This window comes from Lepidothrix coronata, unplaced genomic scaffold, assembly GCF_001604755.1.
Source record: "Lepidothrix coronata isolate B3197 unplaced genomic scaffold, Lepidothrix_coronata-1.0 Scaffold84, whole genome shotgun sequence".
In the NCBI taxonomy this organism is placed as follows: Eukaryota; Metazoa; Chordata; class Aves; order Passeriformes; family Pipridae; genus Lepidothrix; species Lepidothrix coronata.
This window is the reverse complement of record NW_016690264.1, coordinates 2,148,183-2,170,484: the sequence shown is the minus strand read 5'-3', so window position 1 is coordinate 2,170,484 and position 22,302 is coordinate 2,148,183. Positions and strand designations below refer to the sequence as shown.

Below are 22,302 nucleotides of genomic sequence, written 5' to 3'. Positions count from 1 at the left end.
ACTGCTTTTCTTCAAAGAGGTACCTACAAGGTGGCTGATGTCCTGCTCTCACTGCAACAGCTACCAGGCATGGAGAAAGCACAATTCCATTTTCTTTTGCTATTTGAATCCCTGTCTTTCATCTTGGATGTCATAACCATCAGGCAACAGGCTATTCTGAGCTGAGGAATGGAGGGCATTCGGACCATCTCATGGAAGCTGTTCTTCATGGGGGTTGTTGAAACACTCATCAACAGGAGAAGAAAGTGTGTAAAAGGGAGAGTGTCTCACACCTAGTGTTTAGTGTATACTCTTGTTTTACAGACAACTTCTTGGTGAACTGCTGGGACAGCCCTAAACCTGCTTAACAGGGCACAGAGACATATAGATTCATAGATCTCTGTGGGATTAGGTTTGAAATAAGAGCTTAACTGCTCCCCATGGGGACTGATACTGGAAATACTCCAAAAGAGAATAGTGAGAACACAGGCTCCCCTTATGTCAAAAAAACCTAAGGGGACCTACAGCATTAGCCACCTCAAAGATTAAAAACTCTTCAGGATTGCAATTTTTTGCAATCTACTTTTATCTTGTGACACAGAGTTCTTTATTTTTCTGCCAGCTCTAATCCTCTTGCCTGCGGATTTACTTTGACCCAGGTGTTAGTTCTACCCAGAGTCTGCAAGGCTGACCAGTCGATTGCATTCTGTAAACCCTGACTCTCCCTGGGACAAGGTGATTGCCCTGTGGTTTGTCCCAATTACTTGCACACAAAGAGTGAAATGCTGCCTTTCCAGACTCCTTCTTCATAACTGAGTGGAACTGCATTTTAAAAAAGGGATTTGTAATTTGTCTCAAGATACCCCAAATTAATGGCTGTGCTTGAAAAACCTCATTAGTGAGCAATTAGTTTCACCTTAGCTGGAGTGTGAAGATGGATCATGATCTTTCCCTAAGCCCAAGAGCACAAACCCTCAAGGTTACGGTTGCTTTCTGGGGTGGCTGTTTCACCTTACGGGTGCCAGGAGATGGACCACCACAACTATGGTGGAAGTCACCAGCTCTCAATAGCGGGGCACAGTACAATATCCAATGCCTGCACAAAATTAGTAACAGCCCAGTTTACTGTGTTTAGACTTGCTAAAATCCCAATTGTGTTTCGAGGGCCGGCAGCTGTGGCTGGCAGGCACGTACCGTCCACCAGTACCACAGGGACTGTCGCTAAGCGGCCACCTGGGACTGCGGTCCCAGCCCATGTCACGTTCAAGGGATGTCGGATTTATCCCCCTTTGCTGCCAACCATTGGTGTCCACCCAGCCATTCCCAATTACAGGAACTGTCTACAAAGGCTGCAAGGGTGGGGGGTACAGGCGATTCTCCTTGGTGAAGAAAAGCCAAGAAAATCAAGTTTGTTTAGTGAAAGGCATTGTCTTTTTCCTTAATGGGGTTGGAGTTTCATTTCCTTTAGTTATGTCCCACTGGGTGAGGTTAAAATGGCTCTTGAAGGAAATAGTCTGACAGAGATGCTGAAACAATATGTTGTCACCGCCCAGGTCAGAACCAGAGAATAATAGGTTATTTTTACTGTATCACTTAGTGTGGATGGTATCCGAGATCTAAGTCCATCAGATTACCCCAAGGAAATATATTGTAAAAAAATGCTCTTACAACCAGAGAGTCCAAAAGGAGTGATGCAAGTCTGAGGCATATGTTTGCCTCCCAGAGACACACGTCTGCCTTCCAGGAGCCACATCTGCCTGTGAGAGTACCCCCTCCAGGAAGCTTCAGATGGCCCCAGGAAGCTCTGGCTTCATCTGATGAACTTAATATGGATAAACAGAAAGCAGCAGTCAAGCCTGCTATTTACAGTGTGCCAGGCTGAGCACAATCACACTGCAAGAGCCTGATCTGAAAGCAAGGGGAGAAAGGATACAGACTGGGCCAGGCCCAGAATCTGTTCTCACGTACACTGGTACAAACCCACGTTAACAGAGGATGGAGTTACCGATTGTCAAACTGATGCTGGTAAAATACGGAAAAAACACAACAAGGGAGTGTGCATGGGCACACTGTGCTTCTCAAGCACCTGCTCACCTGTGCCACCAGGAGCACCTCAAGGGTGCCTCTCCTTCCGCAGCAGGATCTGCGTGTGTCCCTTGCTCAGATTTCCTTAGGTGAAATACCCTGCGCTAACCCAAGCCCTTCTGCCACCCCCTATGACTGACCAGTCCTTGGTGCACAGCTGAAAATACCAAAAGACCAGCCATAAGTGGAGAGCTTTCACAGCCAACTCGGCTTGGGCCATCCCCTTGGCTGCAGAAATCAGATCTTCACACGTACAGCCTACATCTCAAATAACCCATACCCTTTAGAAAAATACTGGCATTGAAATGTAATCCTTCATAACATGCAAAAAAATGAGGGGTAGGGGAAGAGGGAGGCACTGGACAGAGGGGTCAGACGGTGAGCGATGCAGGTGGGGAAAGGCACCAGCATGGCCAGGACCTGCTGGTTGTCAGGACACAACTCACATTACTACGGAACCACTGATTTTTTTTGAGAGACAACCCACAGATTACACATCTGAAAATACACTGTGATCAGTTTCTGCTTTGGGATTACAGTAATGATCAGCTCCAAGCTTCTTACAGCCGGAGACAAGCGACCAACGCATGTCAAAACCTTCCAGGAAGAGCCTTGAGGATAAATCCATCATGGATGCTACCTCATTTAATACTCTCTAAAAACTGAGTCTTCCAAACAGTGGTTTTCAAAATGTTGATGGAAATGGGAAAATCAAAGTGTGCCTGTACACACAGATATACGTGTGTAAATATTTAGGCATGCTAAAATGCATGCCCTATCTTGCATCTGAACATCAGAAACCACAGCAAAGCAGACACTTCTCTTTTGGTCAATTCATATAAACTTTGTCCAAAGATTCAACATACTGAAGTGGTGACTAGCATGCTAACTGAACATTTTTTTTTTCTAGCTTCTTCTGTTAGAAAACTAAAAGCACAATACATATCCAGAGTACCTCTGACCTTGATGGGAATGCTGCCTGAGGAATGTCTGTATGGCTGTCCTGTATGGACTATTTTTGCAGTGTGATACGTACCACCACTACTTTTGCTTGCAAGGAACCTTCTCTACTAGAGTTCAGCCTGTGCAGACTGTATGTCTTGAGCTTCTCAGTGCTCTTTCCTACTCTTCTGCCTCAAGGACTTTTGAGAGACATCAGTTTACCACATTATAATTAATTTTGCTAACCCTGCTTAAGTTCACTGCCTCTTTAGATATTATCATCTCTCTTATTTTTCTGTCATTTTTTGGTTTGTATCTTGCAAAGTGAAGTCAACCTCCCTTTAAAAACTGAACTTTCCTAGATCTGCCAATCTACCCGTGGATTGGTTCTTTTTCAAATTATTATTATTTTACATTCATATTCATGAATATTTCAAAATTAGCTGCCCTGATTGCTGGATCAGAGCTGCTCTTCAAATAAACAGCTTTCACTCTCATTGAGAGCAATGGAAAAGCTGCAATTGATTTCAACAGTAGTAGGATCAGGTCCCAAATAAAACTGCATTTATTATGTTTGGCTCATTTCCTGGGATTACTTGGAACTTTGAAAGCTGTAATTCTTGATGTTGACAGCTCTCCCTCCCTCCCGGAGCAGTGTGGTTAAGCCAATCGATACATGATTAAAATAAACAGCCCCTTGATCAAACTTACGGCTTTAGTGCAAGTCTTTCTGCTCTGCAGGAGAAAAAGCCTTTATGTTTGGCCACCCTCAAGGCCACACCAGTACCCAAAGAGCACCTGACTTCACTTATTGTCCTTAACTCATATCCAAGTTCGTTCTGCTTCATTGAACAAGATACCTACATTTTCTGAAAATAATACGGCTCCCTTTACTGCACACACTGCCTCTCTTCTTCTTGAAAGTGCTTCTAAAATTTCCCTGAATTACAGCTCACTGTTCTGTTTTTAATGGACTCCTCTTTTTCTGATTACATTTCCCTGGGTACAGGTGGTTATTTAAACATCTATCCATTTTTGCTTTCTTCTTTCTCAGTTTTCCCTTCAACTTTCTTCATCTCTCCTTCTCACTCCTTCATCATTTCCTTTTCTTTCACTATGATGCTTTTTTTAGTCTTCTAAGATTAACTGGAAAATCTGCTATTGAAAATTTTCTAAGAGCAAAATGCACTTCTTTATACCGCTGGAGTCTACTCTGAAAGGAAAGCCCAGGGCTTAACGCAATTTCTTTTTCATCAGTTATGGTCTGGACAAAAGATATCTTTTTTCCCTACATGCTTTTTTCTTGCTGGTGTTTCCATTCTCTTCAAACAGGCACCATGTCACAGCACTGAGCTGTTATAAAATCCTGCATCTTTGCTCAGATTTCAGCAGCAGAAAATCTGCAGTCACGTAATACTCTAGATGCTCATTTTGTTCTACTTATTTATGTTAAAGAACAAAGCAGTTAGAACTAAACCCAGAACAGGAGGAAATTAAAAACTCCTTTCCCGTTGTGTGGGGTGGAAAGGAGGAAAATTAATACCCACAAACTCCAATGTATTTCAGAGGGAACATGACCCTGTCCCTAAACAGAGGCTGAAGCAAAAATAATGCTTCCCAGCCTCAGGGATTGAGCCTGATTCCCAGGGAGATGGCTCAGGGCAGCCCTGGCCTCCACAATGGTCAGTGTGGAAGAGGATGAGAGGCAGTGAAGTAGGGGACTGGCACACTGAGTCACACCGGTTGCAACTGTCCTTCTGAAATCTTTGTGGGCACAGTGTCTCCTGTATCCTAGTGAGAAACCAAGTGACCTGCCCTGGAGAGTCATGATCCTCCTGCTCTGTCCCCTCCTCAAAGAAGAATGCCCAGGGGCGACTCTTGCAAAGACAACAGCGAGGAAGGAGAGCATAAAAGCAAGGGTTGGCAGAGGCAGAAAGAATGAAGGGAAACTGCTTGTCCTTTTTACACTGTATTGGTAATTATGTGGAGGAGAACAACCAGTTAAAACTTGGTTTTGTTCACGTGAAGCCAACTGCTGACCTAATTTAATGCCTCTGGGTGTGCCAGCTCACAGCCTCCTGACTGTCAATAGGCTGGAAAGAAACACCAGCCCTCCACTGCCGTCCCTGCCTGCTCCCTCTGCTCCACCAGCTCTCATGGTGTGGAAGTGGAAAAACATTAATTTACTGGGTGACACCACCTCTTGAGGCCTTTGTCCTTATGACGGGGCCCTTAACAAAATGCAAGAGTATATCCACGTGGTGTGGCTTTCCAAGCAAGATGGGCATTGTCGAAGAAGATTCAACAAGCTGTGCATATCCTTGACTCTTCAACCACCTTATACCCTGAAGTTACACCTTTTGACCAAAGGAACAAGCACTGTTATATTTCGTTTTCAATTCTGAAGGTCTGCTCTTGAGTGGACTGCAATTCTCCAGCAAGTCTTGGTGTCAATTAAATTAGTTCTATTGCCACAAATAAACCACACCAAAATCAATAAGGGACGTCCTTCATCCTGCTATAAAAAAGGCAAAACCCTTAAAGCTCACAAAGCTTATGAACTTGACCAGTCAGTGGTGTGCACTGTGCCTATTGAATTTTTTGCATGTGATTAATGGCATATTGATCCTGTGTGACACTTCTGCAAGGCACTTACAACACGTGATAATGTCAGACAGCAACCTCTGCAAGCTACGATAACTGAGCTGTGCCTCAGCGCAGGAAAGAGAAACAATAAAGTAGCCATTTAGTAAAGCAAATGTGCAATAAGATGTATGAATTCACTATTTCACAGTAATTTTTTCTGGGGGAATAAATGATTTCACCCTCGCACGGGGTTTTTTTTTCAGCTAATTCCAAATTCGGCCTTAAATTTACTAAGTTTACCAATGTTAATGTTCAGGGCTTTCTCGTAATTGAAGATTACTGTACTTTTTCAGGATGTTTTCTAAGTAAAAAACAGATATCTGTATAGGATAACATGTTTTTGGAAAAACAAGTAGAGTCTTCCATAGCTAGTGAGGGCTTTGATCAGCTGTTGCTGTATCTGCCTAGACCACCTCCACACAAAGCTGGAGTTGTGTTTTTATTGCCTCTATCCATTCATCTTAACTTAATAACTGAGGATAGACTTCTATCCCACCTGTGGCAGCTGTTTAAACATGTCACCCAGTAACTTATTCCTACAAATCTAGATCCCCGCACCATCGGTGCAAGAGAACAATCCTTTCCTCCTCTTTGTTCCTGTGCTCCATGTGCATAACACCTGATTTTTATTTTTTTCTAGAATAGAGTAATGGAAGGAAGAGTTGTGCCACACGGCACCGTGGGTGGAAAACAGCCAGCCAACCTGTACCAGGAAAACAGCTATTACACGCACGCGATCCGCAGCGTTAGTCCCATTACAGGGCTATAAAACCTGAGCCGGTTACAAAGCCCTGAGGGCTGGATCAGGAGCACTAAAACTTAATGGCAAGAGCGAGCTACTTTTCATTTTAGCCTTGACTTCTCCTCCACGCTGGCAGTAAATATCAGCAAAAATATGATTCAGAGACGGAAATGAGCTGTAATCTTTTAAGATGTGGAGACACAACCCTTGCTGCTGAACCAGGGGTACTCAGGTGACTGGGGTGCTCGGCCAGGGCACCGATGCTCAGAGGCCTTCAGTCATCAGAGATTTCCCAAGCACCCTGAGGTTTAATTTACTGTTGTTGTTTTCTTTCCTTCAAGTAAAAAAAAAAAAAAAAAGGAACAGAAACTTTCAGCATATGAAGTTTCACACAGGAAATGAAATCGAAACCACTGATACAGCAGCGCAGAACAGCGCGGGGGGGGGGGGTCCTGCAGAGGATATGCTAAAAGAAGAAGTGGCAAAGCTGGTGAACAAGCTCACTGAGAGCCCAACTTTGCAAAACAGGTTGGTGAACTGTAGACTTTCACACACACAAAAAAAGCGAAGCGCTGGAGACACTATGATATTTATTTGCTTTCATGCAGCTGGTGCCAGGTGCTGGCTTGCACGGCTGGACAATGGTATGTTTTGTTTAATCCCAGAACAGCCTTGGCTCAGTCTCCAGCTGCAGTTCTGTCCTCTCAGCTTCCATAGCCGTCCAGAGCCACTCACCATGCTCCTGGAGGGCATTTGAGAAGGAATACTGCTATGATCTACAGGCCTCTCAATGGGCATTATTTGATCAAAATCACAAATTTTTGATCGCTACCCATCTGCTTTGAAGTTCTGAGTTGGAAGTAAAACCTTTGGCATTGACCGCTAAACCAATATGCTTTTAAAGATCATGTGACTCACACTGGTTCCCAACCAGAGGTGTATTTTCAGTTCACTTTTGCCAGGGCCTCTAACATCAGCTTTCACAGACCAAGAGCTGTGCTCGTTTTTATGTCAAGAGATATGAAAACCAAAGAGTGCCAGAACAAATACTTCACTTTTCCAAGGAAACTAACATACAAACCACTTCTGCATACCACAGTCTGCAAAGTGCAGAGCACACACCAAGCATGAACAAAGCCCTGAGCCCACACTCTACTTGGACAAAAGCCCCACAGAATTCACCCTGGAATTGCTGCCTCCAAAGGGAATTCTGTAAGAGCAAAGGCTGACTCCAATACAAGAAACAAGTATCTGCAGTCCCACCTTTATACCAGGGTCAATCCCACTGGCTACAGGCACTTGTTTTCTCTGTTGGCTTTTGCAGGTAAGCTTCCCCAAATACAGCATGACAATATAGGAACAGCCTGAGTACTTTTCTTCATCTCTTATCTTTACGAACAAATGCCAGCTGATGGTTTCACTGCAGGTTGCTTTTATAGCCCTAGCTTGATTACTGTAAACTCACCTTACTCCTGTTACCAGCTCAAAGCTGAACAGTTGAGGATTTCTCTTAGTGCAATTTCACATCAGTGAACATGCTTACATTAGATACCAACGTGGCACATTAACCTTTAATATCTAAAGCTGTTTTCATCATGAGTACAATTGTCTTTCATTATTTGCTAATTAGGGACAGGTGGTTAACTGTTTGCAGTTCCACTGTAAACGATGGGCACCTGACAAACAGCTGAGATAGCAACAAAAACAATTCATATGTAAACTAAAGGTAGAAAGTGAGAGACTTCCTTTTGTTTACTTGGCTGAATTTTTCTAAGTGACTACAAAAGCTACATGAACTTGTGGTAGTTTTGCAGGAGAAACCTCGGGGATTCAAAGTCCAATGTATTGCTTTCAATTCCTCACGTGATTACTATCTTCCTATTAAATTTGACTTGTAATCTATAGCTTGTATACTGCACAGAGTGGAGAAGAGGGGACCTTCAACCCTATTAAGCAATAGCATCTTCCATTCTACATTTCCTCTACATGGCACAACACCTTTTTCACATTTGAAAGAGCAGTCCTCTACATCACCTACGGAGGTTCTGTATGAGGAGAGAGTATTGATTTGGTTACAGAAAAGGGAGGGCAGCAGTGAAAGCAAGTCTGTCCTGTTAAATCTCAATTTTAGAATCCTGCCTTGTATAAAAAGGGATAACAAAGGCTTTTGGTTGGTCATGTTTAAGTCTTTCCACAATCCACTATGGTAGCCCCATTTGTAAACTTTACTTTTGATAGAGCCTGATGGGAAATAAGGTGTTTGCATAAGCAATATACTTCTTGCTGATAAAGGAGAAATACCAAGAAAAAACACCTTATCCTGTCAGACTTGGAAGAGCAACCCTATGAAATTATTCTCATATTTCTCTTTCCTAGTAAGGGAGTTTTGGGGTTTTTTTGGTCCCCCTAGAATAGCTAGATAATTGTTGAAAATTCCCTAAGCTGACATGGTGAATTTAAGTGCAATTTTGCTTGCTTTCATCACAATTATAATAACACTATTCTGACAAAGGGTGTTTTTTGGCCAGCATATGGGGCAACCCATGAAAATTTGCTACCCAATCGAGCTCACAGATGCCCCTCTGCACATCCAGAGCTCTCTGGTAGACAGCTGCAGGGCTGGGAAGGCGTTTAGCTGAGGAGCAGATGCTCTGTGCAGCATTAACTCCCTCACGTGGTTACAGCCACATGAGGAAACCAGCACGTAATGGCACAGCGAGGGCAGTTGGTGACTCACTAAATCCTAAACACCCCAAAGCTCTCTCCAAGGCTGCTAGAGAATGGGATTTGTAACTGAAAGGGGGAAAAGATGATTTTTACTCTTTAAATACTTATTGTCCTGACATAATTATGCATAAGACTCTTCAACTGATAACTTCAATTGGCACTTACTGAGGATTGGAAGAGAACTGGAATGAAATCCTGGTAAAAATTTCAAATCATTTCAGAGATACCCAAATTTCACCTACTAATCTCACCTTTTTTCAAATCTTGATTTTGTACCCATGTGAGTAAAACCACTGTCACCTCACTGACCTTCAGGAGTTCACTCCTGTTCTATGCTGGTATGAATGACTGACAGTGATAAGGAGTGAGGAGTTAATGACATTCACAGCATCATGGCTGAACTGGAACAGGAACTGCATAATAAACAGAACCATAAAGTAATTCAGGTCAGAAGGGACTTCTGGAGGTCATGAAAGCCCAGCTTCTTGCTCAAAGAAGGGCCAACATCAAAATCAGACTGGTTTGCTGATGGCCTTATCTGGTCAACCTCTGAAAATCTCAGTGTGGAGACCATACAGTCTCTGTGCAAACCCATCCCATTGCTTCACTCCTCTCAGGGTGAACTTTTTTTCCACATAAACAATCTCAATTTCTCTATCTGACATAGAAAGAAGATGATGAGGAAAAGGGAGAAGAGGATTAACACAAAATGGCAAGACAGTACCAAATGGAAGGCTCAATCTTCATATTCTGGTGCTGCACACGTACAATACAAGCAGTTGGAATGCAGAAGGTACTGAGGGGGTGTGAGGTGAGTGACAAATGGGTAAGCTCCAGGTAAGTACAAAATAATCAGCAGTCTCTGGTGGCAGCATATCAGACAGTACTCATTTTATTGTCAGATTAAAACATATTCCTTTAAAAAACCAAACAAAAAACCCTACTGAGTGCTCCAATGCATGCCAAGCAATTATTGTTTTCCACAATGTGTCCTGTGACTCACTGTGCCACAATGAATTGGCATGTGGTGCTCATTCAGGGTATATAACTCACACATTAGCTCTGAAGAGCTAATAGTTACTTGGACTGTAGTTAATTTGGGGGGGTTTTAATTTCCCCACGGCCATGCAATAAATGTCATGCTTATTATTGTATTATTATTATTTAAAAAAAATGTTTTTAGTGGCAGGCAAGTGTCATTAACGCCTGAAATTTCTTGTATGCTATGAAAATTAATTCAGACAAACTCTGGCATGCGAAAGCACATAAATAATTGGTAAATACTACCTGTGGTCTTCTGGGTCCAGATTTGCCTGATGCCAAGAGCAATCAAATCCTTTTTGGCTGCAAAGGATAGGAGGGCACTCAACACCTTGCAGAAGGCACTCAGTACCTGGCAAAAATCAAGCTTTCTGTGTGCCAGCACCCCATGAAAGAGCAAACCTTAGCATGTGCAACAGAAATGGTTTTCTTCTCTTGCAAGGGAAGGCAACCTCCAAGAGAGACACAGAGCCAGCTCTCTGTAGGGTGACAAATACTCTTCCTGTCTGGAAAAGGGGTACTTTCTATGGTCACATGGCTTAAAAAAGAGCTTTAACTCTCTTATCGAAAGAGACATAAGAAGTAACAGAGCATCTGTCTTTCGGTGAGTTTGCCCAAGAGCAAAAAAAATCCAGTTTTTATCACGGAGAAGGCACCAGAGATACTTAAAATAAGGGACTGAGTAGTAGCAAAAGAAACTGTGTGCGATTACAAGAAAATTCTTCTCCTGTAATCAAGATTACTCAAATGAGCCCAGGCTGCACCATGACTTGTGAATATGACCAAGAGAACATGACTCCAGAGGGCTAATGGAGCTTTCCACCATATCGAGATGATTTAATGGGGGTAAAACCCCTGTATAGGCAAGGTCTATGTAACACTTGTACACATTTGACACAAGTCCACTGAAAGCAGTGCTATTCATTAGCAAAAGTGGGTCAGTAAGATGGAAGTGGACCATTGGGATTTCACCCACATAGGGACTCAGAGCTACAGCAGAAATGCCACAGGTTTCAAAGTCAGCAGGACTGATTCCTGAACAAGGAGATCTCACTTCTGACATTATTTACACAACGATAAAGCAATAGCAATGCTACTGGAATCAACAAAGCTACGCTGGAATAAATCAGTTCAAAATTAGATCCTGAATTTGTATGTCTTTGAGCTAATTTCACAGGTATCAAACAACATTAACATCTCAAAATGTGACTTGGAAGGAGAATATAAACAAACATCTCAGCCTACAGCTCTACTGCTCCCTGATCCCTGAGGAGGCAATTATTCCCTCGGTGGTGTCCTGTATAGCCCAAATGCAATGACTGCCAATACAAATATTTTGTTCCTGTGTTTATGCTTTACAAAACGTGAATTTGGACTGTGTGGCCTCAGGTGTTCTCTTCAGTGTTTAACACAACAGGACCCTTAGCATGAAGAGTCATGGTGAACAAGGACCTGCTCTGCTTATTTCCTCACTTGGAATCTCCTAAACCATTTACTCGTATGGGAGACAGCTGAAATTGTGCCTGAACCAAGACTGCCAGCATATGACCTTTCTTTCACTGCTACTCTGTAGGTTCTTTACTAGTGGTCACAAGATATTCTTCATCTCCTCAGAAATTTCTTTGGTTTATTCAAACATTGGTTGCATCTCCCTCACCTACGTTCCTCTGGGGAGAAGTACATAAAAAGGGCAAAAAGTACATAAAAACTAAGTAGAGCCAGTCAAAAGTCATATTCATCTATGCAGAAATGCCAAAGTCTTCATTTCACCCAAGGAGATAAAAACAGTGTTTAGATAATAACACCTTCTCCTCAATGCAAAGAGAAGGAAATGCTGCCCTTGCCCAGATCCCAAATATTCATTCTCTTGTTGGCTAATTCATGACAGTGTTAGCTAGATTTCATTACTGAGTATTATTTGTAGCTGCTGTTTTCATGAAGGAGCTGTAATAAACAAGTGAGATTTATGTTCTTTTTTTAAATTGCTTGAAATAATTAGCACTGTTAAATTTAGACTCTGAAAAGCCTACTGATTTCTCTATTTTTTCAATACAGAAGCTACAAAGCAATCTACCACCACCAGTCAGGCCTGGGCCAGAACAGTACGCACACCATATAACAACCAAAATGTTATTATGAAATAATCTAAGTTTTCTAAACAACCTTTTAAAAGTAAATGATGGCTGTGCTGAATTAAATGTTTTAACAATTGCACTTTGTGTTATTCTTCTCAAGTCTAAATGCAGACAGGACTTTGTTTCATTCCTATTAGTGTCTGTACGGGTGCAAATGGGCACGCTGGACCTGGACCACGTTGATAAGCTCAATGGAAAGCAGGGCCAATACTGAAACCCAGACCCAGATCAGAATTTTGCAGCTGACTTCCTAGTTTGATGGTTTATACTGATTATTTATACTGCATCTAAAGCCCTGACCCATGCCAGACATTCAAATACCAAACTCGGAGCTTGTGGTTTGCCCTCATCTCTGCATCATTTACTTTTTCCACTCATTGCCCCTCAACCAGAGCTTGCTGTATTGACAGTCCAGATACTTATTTAGAATAAGTAAACATTTTGCCCTCTCCAACCCAATTTGGCCATTTCACAGCCAGTGCTGCATTTCAGAGCCTAATCCAACAAACCTGCTTCAAGACATCACCAAACAAACAACCTCTAAAAAGCTTTCCACTCATAGTTGAGGTTTTTTTTGGTTGGTTGGTTGATAGTTCTGTGACTCATCAGCCTTACAGTGTTTTTCTTGGTGCAGGTGCCATGATCTTGGCAGTCCAGGTTTCCTCAGTGCAGTGGGAAAGACAAGATGAAATACCAGGGGCCACGACAGAACTTGGCCTTAACAGTTCTACAAGAAGGGACTGATGTCGAGCACTACAACCCCAGAGGAGATGAGGAAAAGATGATCTGCTGTGGGAAAGACCACATCATGCCATGCATGGAAAACATACAGAAGCAAGATACTAATTCTATAATGAGGAAAGGTACAAATGAAGACAAGGAGAAGGCTAAACCTGTCAGTTTTTACATAATGAACTTTTTTAACTAGAGGAAGGAAAGGTTAGGGAAGGTATATAAACAAGAATGATGAAGCTGAGAAAGGAGTCCATACTAACATGCAGAAGACAGCTGTAATAGGTATCAAAATATAAAATCATAAGTACTTATTTGCTCTATATATGATAAAACAGTAACAACTTCTATGTTAACGATAAAAACCCAGGGCATTAAAATAACCAAAGGGATGCTGTCTTAAGTAATTAATGGACAAAATAAGTGATTATTTTATCACTTATTTTATGGGATGGGGATTTAGTGCTAGGAAGGATAAAGCCCTACATCTCAGGAGAGCAGTGACATTGCCTGAGGAGCAGCTAGCAAAGCTGTGAATCCAAGAAAGACCTAAAGGTGATTGCAGGTAAGATTAGCCAAGTAATAGAGTTTCTCTGTGTGGTGCTACTGATTGATGCAGAAGGGTCAAAGGCCAAGCTATTTCTGGATGTGTACATGGGAAGGGATGACATGGAAATCTAAAGCATAATGCTGTGTCAAAACAACCACAGTGAACAAATTATGACCTGTTCAAGTCTCCACAGATTAGAAAGGAGATAGAGAAATTAAAGGAAATACAAATAAGGACAATAAAAGTGATCTAAGGAAAGAGTAGCAGTGCTAAAATTAATATGTTCTATAAATGAGAAGACTCCTGGGCTGAGATCCAGCTATAAATACCTTCAAGGTACTGTGTGTAGAGGAAGGTAATTAATCTAGCTCAAAAGATAGTAGGACAAGAAGCAACTGCTTGTATTTAGGAATGGAAAAATTCAGGATATATAATAAGAAAAAGTTGTTTGAAGAGACACATCTGCTCAACAAGGTAGACTCCCAAGGTGATAGCTAAGGCACACTTACTGTATGCAATCCAGAACAGGTTGTATGAGGAAGGAGCTCTGGGAAATTTTGCCATCATAGCTTTCTACTGTCCAAGGAGATCACCACAGTCCAACCTACTTATCTTTTTGTCTTGTTCTTTATGAGTTACCTTAAAGACTGCTTTTCTATTTAAAAAACCCCAAGAAAACACTCAACCTATATATCCATGTAGTGACAATACATCTACACCAGAGCCCAGAAAATGGGGGTGTGCAGCGCTCCAATGTGTACGTCAGGTAATGGCAAACCTCTCTGACCCTCTTCTGGCTATTCAGTGGTGTGTGCAATTTGAGTCTGTTGGGTGCCGGGCATGAGAGTGTCAGCAAGAAAAAAGTGCTGACCCAGAGCTCAGATTATTCCAAATATCTGAACATCGAGATCTAAGGCCAAAGTGGGAACTACCTCTTGTGATACTCGTGGTCTTCCTCAGCCTTGTATTAAGACATCCTGCACAGAAGCTTTCAGTGTCACTGCATAAATTATGTACTTTGATTTATGATTAGCTGAAAACCAACTCTAGCAGTATTTTAACAACCCTCAGGAGCTCTTAATAGAAAATAAAGAAGAAAATAAAATAAAAACCCCCACACATTTGCAACAGACCTTACAGTTTTCAATGACAAATGGGTACACACAAACGTGAGGAATATAAACCCCGAGTACCGTTATACCCTCCCTTAAACAAATCCCATCCCAACTGCACTCACCAATCGGGACTTCTGTCCCCTCCTCAATGTAGATGGGCAGTGGTGATTCCTCCATAGGATGAGGCACTGATGGAAAGTAATGAATTGTGGTAGTATTTGTCGCAAAGTGACTACAATAAGATGGTCCCTTTCTTATCATTACAACTACATATGGCTGGTTACTATGACAAAGAACCCTTTTTCAAAGTGGTCACCTCCTGTCACAGTGATCGGTCCAAGTCAGAGTCTGAGGGGTTAAGCCCCACCGAGCATTCACTGCCACAGGAGTCAACCCCCTCTGAATAGGGCCTGGGAGAGATCCCTGCCCTGGATGCTTCACCATCCTGCCATTTCCTTATAGCCTCACTACTCCTTTCCCTGGAGTTTAACTCTCCTTTGGAAACTCACACAGTTGAAGAAGCCAAGGGGAGCCAATGCACAGACAGGCACAAATAGAGTTATCGAGTCAAGGTCATAATATTTCATGCACAGAACCAGAAGAGAGAGGCTCTGATGCTCAAAGCTTGCCGTTAGCTGTTGAAAAGCCACAGCAGGTGATGGAAGGCTGCACTGCAAATGGCCTCTGGACCACTGACTTTTCATTACTCATTTTGGAGTGTATCTATTGGAGTTAAGAATTCTCGATTCCTTCTTTGTGATACTGCAGTCTCCAGGCAAAACTCTTCAGATCTGCACTGCAGGCTTATTCTGCAGTTTCCAGACACCACACAGTCACTGCTGCAGGGTTTGTCTGTTTGGGTTCTTCTCTATTTGCAAGCTTCTTCTCTTAAAGGTGTTTTTTTGCACTATTTCCCATTTATAATCTCTGGGAAGCCTATGCTTCACAGGATTTTCAAGAGATTTGAACTTCCTACACTAGAATGAAATAATAATGAGCTACAAATGTTGAAAATGGTCACACACAAAAAGCTTTTGGATTTTTTCCTTCTCTGTTACCTTTTAAAAATGATGATGTACCTTCTCAAAGATACAAATGCTTAACCTAGTCTCAGCTAGGATTCCCAGCAGCAGGGAAGGAGGATTCTTTAATCCTTCGTAGGGTATCCTTCACTTACTACTGGATTTTTAGTTTGGTTTTTTTTTTTTTGAAAGAGTATCTTATGATATCCATAAAACCAGCCAAAGAACACTTACGGTTTAAAGCTATTAAATAAAGCATCTTACAGTGTTTCTGCTAGCAACACAACCAGAATAAAGAGATTTTTTTAACAGATGCTTGACTAGCAATGGGCGTAATATAAACCCCACGCTGGTGCTTTGTGGGATGCAAAGGGCTGCCAGTTCCCTGCCTTTACCTAAGCCCACCCCTCGCTCCCGTGGAAGATGAAGGGAAGCACAGGGGAGAGGAAGAGCAGAACACGGTTGCCTACAGAACTACTGTACAAGCCACAGAAGTCATGGTCTACCGGGACGCCTTGCGCAAGCCACGTTTATCTAGAAGCTGAACTAACATTCCAGCTCAACAATAGCAAAAAAACATTTGTTACCACACGGCGTTTTGCTACATATTAACCAGCAGTTGCTACGCAAGCATAATGGAGTGCTGCAATTCTGAGATACATGTTATTTATAAAATAATAATAAAAAAAAAAAATGTTGACTTATGGAAAATCAGCCTGAGGGGAGTGCTCGTGGGCTTGCCATGCCACTGGACACAGTACATGCTTGGAAGTTATGCAAAGCGGGCCCTGCATTGGGAACAATGCAGTCTTTTTCCTTGCTAACCTAATTTTGCATAAAGGCAACGAGAGTCTTCATCTATGCAGCCCCTTAAAACATTTAATCAGATTTATTTACTAGGAAGAAATACCAGAGCAGAGCTTCCTATACTACTCAACAGCTTTCAAATCTGAGATCTGCAAAAAACCCAGGTCACTAGATGGTGTGGCAAAAAAAAGCCTGTTGTATTTTTAAGACATAACAGCTTTCTTGGTCCCATGATGTACACTTTACCAGGCTCCCCCTGACAGAGCAGCCAGGCTGGAACCAAATGCTTTCACAAAACATTTGCAAGAGTATTCACCAATGGCTGCTGGCATCTACTCTTACTTTAATGGGTATCACCATAGGTTGTAGAAGAGACCTGAAATAACTGTAGGCTATTTGAGGCCAAATACACGTATACACACTCTCTCTTACCCACACGTATACAGGCACACACTAGTACACGTGCACGCAAACAAATGGCTCTATAGGCAGAACTTGGATTCTGTAGGATCCAAGGCAGAAAAGCTGATTTTTGTCACAGGGTTTGGGAATCAAGGGCTCTGGGGTGCTAAAATCAAGTTCTCACTTTTGGGTCTCCTCTGCTTCGGGCAAACCAATTTAACATTATCCCTCTGGGATTTACACACCAACTTTATGGACATGCTGCTTAAATGTCTGCAAAGTGCTTTGCAACGGTTTCTAAATTCTGCAGTGATATGCACAGAAGAACTGCACAGATAGGTTTAAGATAACAGTTGCTGAGCATTATTGCTGTAAAACTACAGTCTATTTTTACATGCTCTATACTTGGTTTCTATAAACAGATGGTAAGTGTTCAGTATTTGAACGTTTTAATGAGCTTTATAAGCCTTTTGTAATTTCATAAACAAGCATAAATAACACTTACATGAAGTAGAGTCTCTCCTGAATGTATTTTCTCTTCCTGTTTGGGGAAAAAAAAAGAGAAAAACAAAAGGGAAAAATATTTTAAAGGAAAAAAATAGGTCTAGCAAGATAAGTCAGACATGTTTCAATGTTATCATGCATCATTTTTCTTAATTTCATCAGTATGATCTTATACTTGAAGAACATAAAGACACTGAACATAGTACCAATGCCAAAACAGGATATCATTTCTCGTGTGCTTCATCCCATGTAAAACATTGCAGAAGATTTGCCTACACTATCTAAAAAGCAGGAAAATTAAAGCAGTGAAATAAAATGCAAATGCCATGTGATCTGAAGCAAAAAAATGAAACAAAAAAAATGAACTTTTAACTACATTCCAGCTCAGTGATAACCCCATGGCTCAGCGTACTGGTTGCTCTCCTACCCGTGGACAGCCGACCTGCACCAACACCCTGGAGCAGGGCACTCCTGCTGTGTTAGGGCACGGCATGGCACCGTGGTTTTTCCATGCACTGGCTCTATTCAAGCTCAGGTTGGGAAACCACAGCAGCGAAGGCATCCTTCGAGGCTGCGACAACGCCGAGCGACAGAGAACCACAACAGGAAACCCAGTAACTGCTAAAATGCACAAACCTTCCCAACAGCTGATGGGCCTTAACAGCCACGGGCTTCCCACCCTGCTGCCTCCCACCCAAAGCTTGGTGGCATTTGATTCACATTCCCCTTCCACCAGCATAGCTCGTGGGTTTGGTGGATGCTCTTGGAGCAGGGTTTAGGGCTGCTGTAAATCCAGACACACTGAAGAAAGAGAGACTGATAGAAATACAGAAGATGCTGTAGGACACCAGCCATGGTTTCACATGGTGTCATAGACTGGCAGCACAGCAGCCCTTCCAACACTAGGTTTTTGGGGAAAAAAGGACAATGAAGAGCAGCAGTTTCACTTAATTTCTACTGCATTACCTTATATCAATATTAGCTACTGTGTAACCAACTTAAAGGGTAGTGCCTTGGGATGATACTCAGCTTGCACAAATCAATTAAATCCATGGCACTGCAACAGCTGAGGATTCAAGTAAATACGCATGTATGGAAGAAATTCAACAAATATTAAATCACCACATTCTCATCCTTTTCTTCCAAATGCCAAGGACCCAATCCTGCAAGCTGCACGCTCAGAGTAGCACTAGAATAAACTTGAGTTCTGTGTATAGAGCTTTTACTGAAGTAGACTCAGGATTACTTTAAAAAACATAACCCTGATCCATTCTGGTCATGTAAATTAAGTTAGTGATGAAAGAAGTCGAAGGCACTAATCCTACTGAGTAATCTATTCAAAGCTTCACTTCTTAAATGATCTACAATTTATTCATATGACCAATCAAATAAGCATTACTTACAAAAGGCTTTAACTACCAGCACTTTCCCATCCATTTTTATGTGTTGCAATACGGTTAAATTTAAAAGAAACTAATCAGCATTATCTTTTCAGAGTTGTTTGCCAGCATGGTTAAAACCCCAGGCAGGGCACCACTGCTGACTCCCCTTACTGGTGGAACTGGCAACACTGCCATTGGGGCATCGGGGCAATGTTGCCCTGTTACCCACTGCGGCAAAACTATGGGGCACTGGAAAACCTAGAAAGGGCAAAATTAAAATAATAGAGGGTTGCCACTAAGTCTTGAGGTGCACTGATGAAAATCCTGGGAGTATCACTGCCTGGGAAACATGGCAGCCTGTTGAAAGTGCCTGAGAGTCTTTCTGGAAACATTCAGTCCATAAGACCTGGCTGGAAGCCACTAAGATACACTAAGAGTATTGATTAAAAAAACCCTCACTGAAATACTAGCAATGATTAGCTGTAAGACAAGATCCTCACTGAGGCTTTACAAACAGGATTCTGCTCAGGCACAGGAGGTTTCCCAAGCACTCTGTAGCAAGAGCAAGCCAATCTAAAGTGTCTTCCTAGTTTTCCCAGGCAATATAACACCTCTTCTCTACCAGCATTTCACGCTGACTGAAGCCTCCTGCTACAGCCCCAACATTTCACCTCTGACATGAAAGCACCAGGCAACCCAAAACCTACACATTAGGGATTACCAACAAAGAGCTGAACACCAAATTTAGCTCCTGGTTACAGCAAAATAAAACAAAAGTCAGTAGCATTTGAAAGATTCCCAGTTTCTACTGGACTCCAGAACAAGATTCCTAAGCAAACAAGCCAAATGCCCCAGGATTTTGATTTAGCATCCCCGAGCACGCAACCACCTTCTTGGGGCCTCCAGGTATCACGGTGCCACCTGCAATCTCCTGTCTTTTGCGAAGTATGACAGAAAATAACCCTCGCAGCGCACGGTGAAAGAAGCAGGTTAATAAATGACAGCAAGAAGCGGCCTTTCCTCTCCCGGCCCCGGGGTCGGGGTCCCTCCCCGCCCGGGCAGCACCTAGGGAGCGGTAAAGGTGTCTGTCGCCCTCCAGTGGGAGCTTCCTTAGCACAGCCCAAAGCGTGAGAGGTGGGAACAGGGAGGGACAGAGGTGAAAGGCAAATACGGGGGGAAGAAAAAAAAAAAAAAGAACATGCAAAGCAGATAAGAGACAGTTGAAGAAGCAGCACGAAGATACTGTCTCTGAAAGTGCCAAAAATAAAGTTTCCAATGTCAGTTTAACCAGGCAACACAGCCATTCTCTCTTCACACTCGTGCTTCAGCCTTGACTTAGTCCAGGCAAGGGACACTGTCATGCTGCTGGCTGCCTCAGCTGCTCACGCATTTTGCTTTAAAAAACCCCCCCAATAACCTTCGGGGAAACCTTTCCGTAACACAGCAGTCAGCTCTCCTGAATGTGGACCCAGAGGTAAAGAGCCCGCTGTCAACAACCATCAGAGTTTTCACCAAAGCCTCTCCCCTCCAAATTCCACCGCAGCAGGTTTTAACGGGCTGACTTACCCTCAAACCTAAACTCATAAAATCTAAACTGGTAGCAACTGTCATCTGAGCCCCAAATTACACAGCTGATGACATATGCCCCTGTCAGGGCTGCCTCACTGTTTTCCTAGTCCAAAACTCAAAACATTTTCACATGCAAGCAATAAAAAAAAAATGCAGTTACCAAAATAGCACCATCAACGTAACCAGCTCCTCTCGGCACATTTTCTTAATGCCTTTCCCAATACGGTTAAAAAAATGGGAACTAACAAAAAAAAAAATCCATCTTTACACCTTGGCACAAACTGTGCTGAAATACGTGTGGGGTTGTATTTAGTTGTGCTTATCTGGATTCTCTCCCACTACTTTTTTCCTGTTTTTTTTTTTGCTTCATCTATGCTTCCCTTTTAACGCAGCTCTTACTAAACAGCAGAAATCAGCTTTTACAATTTCTAAATACCAAGTTTTGTCACTCTCGGAGCTGCCTAAGGATAACACAGCTTGCCTTCAGCTTCATAAATAACACATACTCTGCACATTTCTTCGCCTGGGTGAAATAAATTCTCCCATGTTCTTATATGGAAACCTTGTGAGTCCTCCCACGTAGCGCCTGGTACAATATTCAGGCAGCGATGGGCATTCATTATCTTAAAGCCAGCGGGTGAATTTCGGATACAAGTTACCCCCAGACGAACCCAAAATTATCACCCCTTCACACCACGCTGAGCTCTGTAACCTGCTCTGTGCAGTCCCTGCATTCTATTTCCAAGCCCCAATCACAACTTTGATTTCAGCATCAAACCAACGAAATAAATGGAAAACGAAGGGAATAAAAAGGAAAACGAGGGAAACAGCAAGAAAGCAGCAGCAGCGTTATTACCCACCAGGTAGGCCCATTAGCATCAGATGTAGCATTGCCCGTACCAGCCTCTTCACTCGAGGTTAGCGCACGGCAGCCAGAGAAAACACGGCGGGGAGGGGTGGGAAGGAGAGAGAAAATGGACAAAAATAGCCGGGGAGAGAAGCGTGCGCCCTAGATGTGCTGGAGGGCCGCCAGCAACGGGGAATTGCCGAGAACTGTTATCGCCAAAAAAAGTTAACGCAAGGTGGGGGGAGGCGTGGGGTAAATAATCGCCGGGAAGCAAAAACCCCGCCGGGGTAATGGGAAAGCTGGGGAGGAGGGGGCTGGAAGGAGAAGGATGAATTAACAAATAAACGTAAGAGGGGGAAGGGAAAGCGCGCCCGCGGGGCACCCCGAGCCGGGGCGGACAAAGGGACGACGATGCCGCCGCCACCGGCCCGGCTCGGTTCGGCTCCGCTGGGCGCGGAGCGGCCGCCCCTTTGTTCGCAGAGAGGGGGGATCCGGGGCGATCCGCGCCGGCCCCGCCGCCGCCACCACCGCAGCGGCAGCGGCAGCAGCGGCAGCAGCGGCAGCCCCGCCGCCCGCCCGCCCTCCCGCCCGGGAGGCGCCGGTACCTGCGTCCGCTGGCCGCGGTGCCTGCGCGCCGCTGCGCCCCTGCGGCGGTGCGGCGCGTCCGGCGGAGCGGTGCGGCGCGACTAGCAGCGCCGAGCTGGAGGAAACGGTAATTTATAAGCGCTTTCTTCCTGACCTCTCGTGTCTGTTGTCTAATGAGGGAGCTTTGAGCATCACCCATCCTGCTGAGTGGAAAAACACCGGCACGGCCTCTTCTTTGCTGGGGAGGGGGGAGCCTAAAGGAAGGGGTGTGGGGGAGGAGGGGCCATGCCGCAGACACGGCGGCGGAGCCCGGGCTTGGCAGGCGGCCGCGGGGCGGCGGGGAGGGGTGGGCGGGTGCGGGGCAGCGGCCGCCGCCACCCGGGGGGGCCGCCCCGGGCCGCCCGCCCTTCCCCGCGGCTGCCGCGGGCAGCGGGAGCGGGGCTGGCCCGGGGCCGGCCCGCGTCCCGCGGCGGGGAAGGAGGGGAACGAG

The 22,302-nt window shown here is 43.8% G+C and overlaps 1 protein-coding gene across 8 annotated transcripts in view; it reads right to left on the bottom strand.

Moving 5' to 3' along the window:
• SLC6A6 (solute carrier family 6 member 6) overlaps positions 1-22,100 on the bottom strand; it is a 57,445-nt gene extending 35,345 nt beyond the window's left edge. Inside the window, exons 1-4 of one of the 8 annotated variants that reach the window (XM_017820554.1) lie at positions 21,833-21,905; positions 17,431-17,466; positions 14,817-14,882; positions 10,409-10,465 (exon numbers count right to left, since the gene is read on the bottom strand). In XM_017820554.1, the coding sequence (XP_017676043.1) occupies positions 10,409-10,465; positions 14,817-14,871 (112 nt within the window). In that variant the 5' untranslated portion in view covers positions 14,872-14,882; positions 17,431-17,466; positions 21,833-21,905. Of the gene's footprint in view, positions 1-10,408; positions 10,466-14,816; positions 14,883-17,430; positions 17,467-19,700; positions 19,775-21,240; positions 21,451-21,832 lie in introns of those variants that run through there. The other 7 variants (XM_017820552.1, XM_017820555.1, XM_017820553.1 and 4 more) reach the window with 7 other exon arrangements.
• Positions 22,101-22,302: the final 202 nt, after the last annotated feature.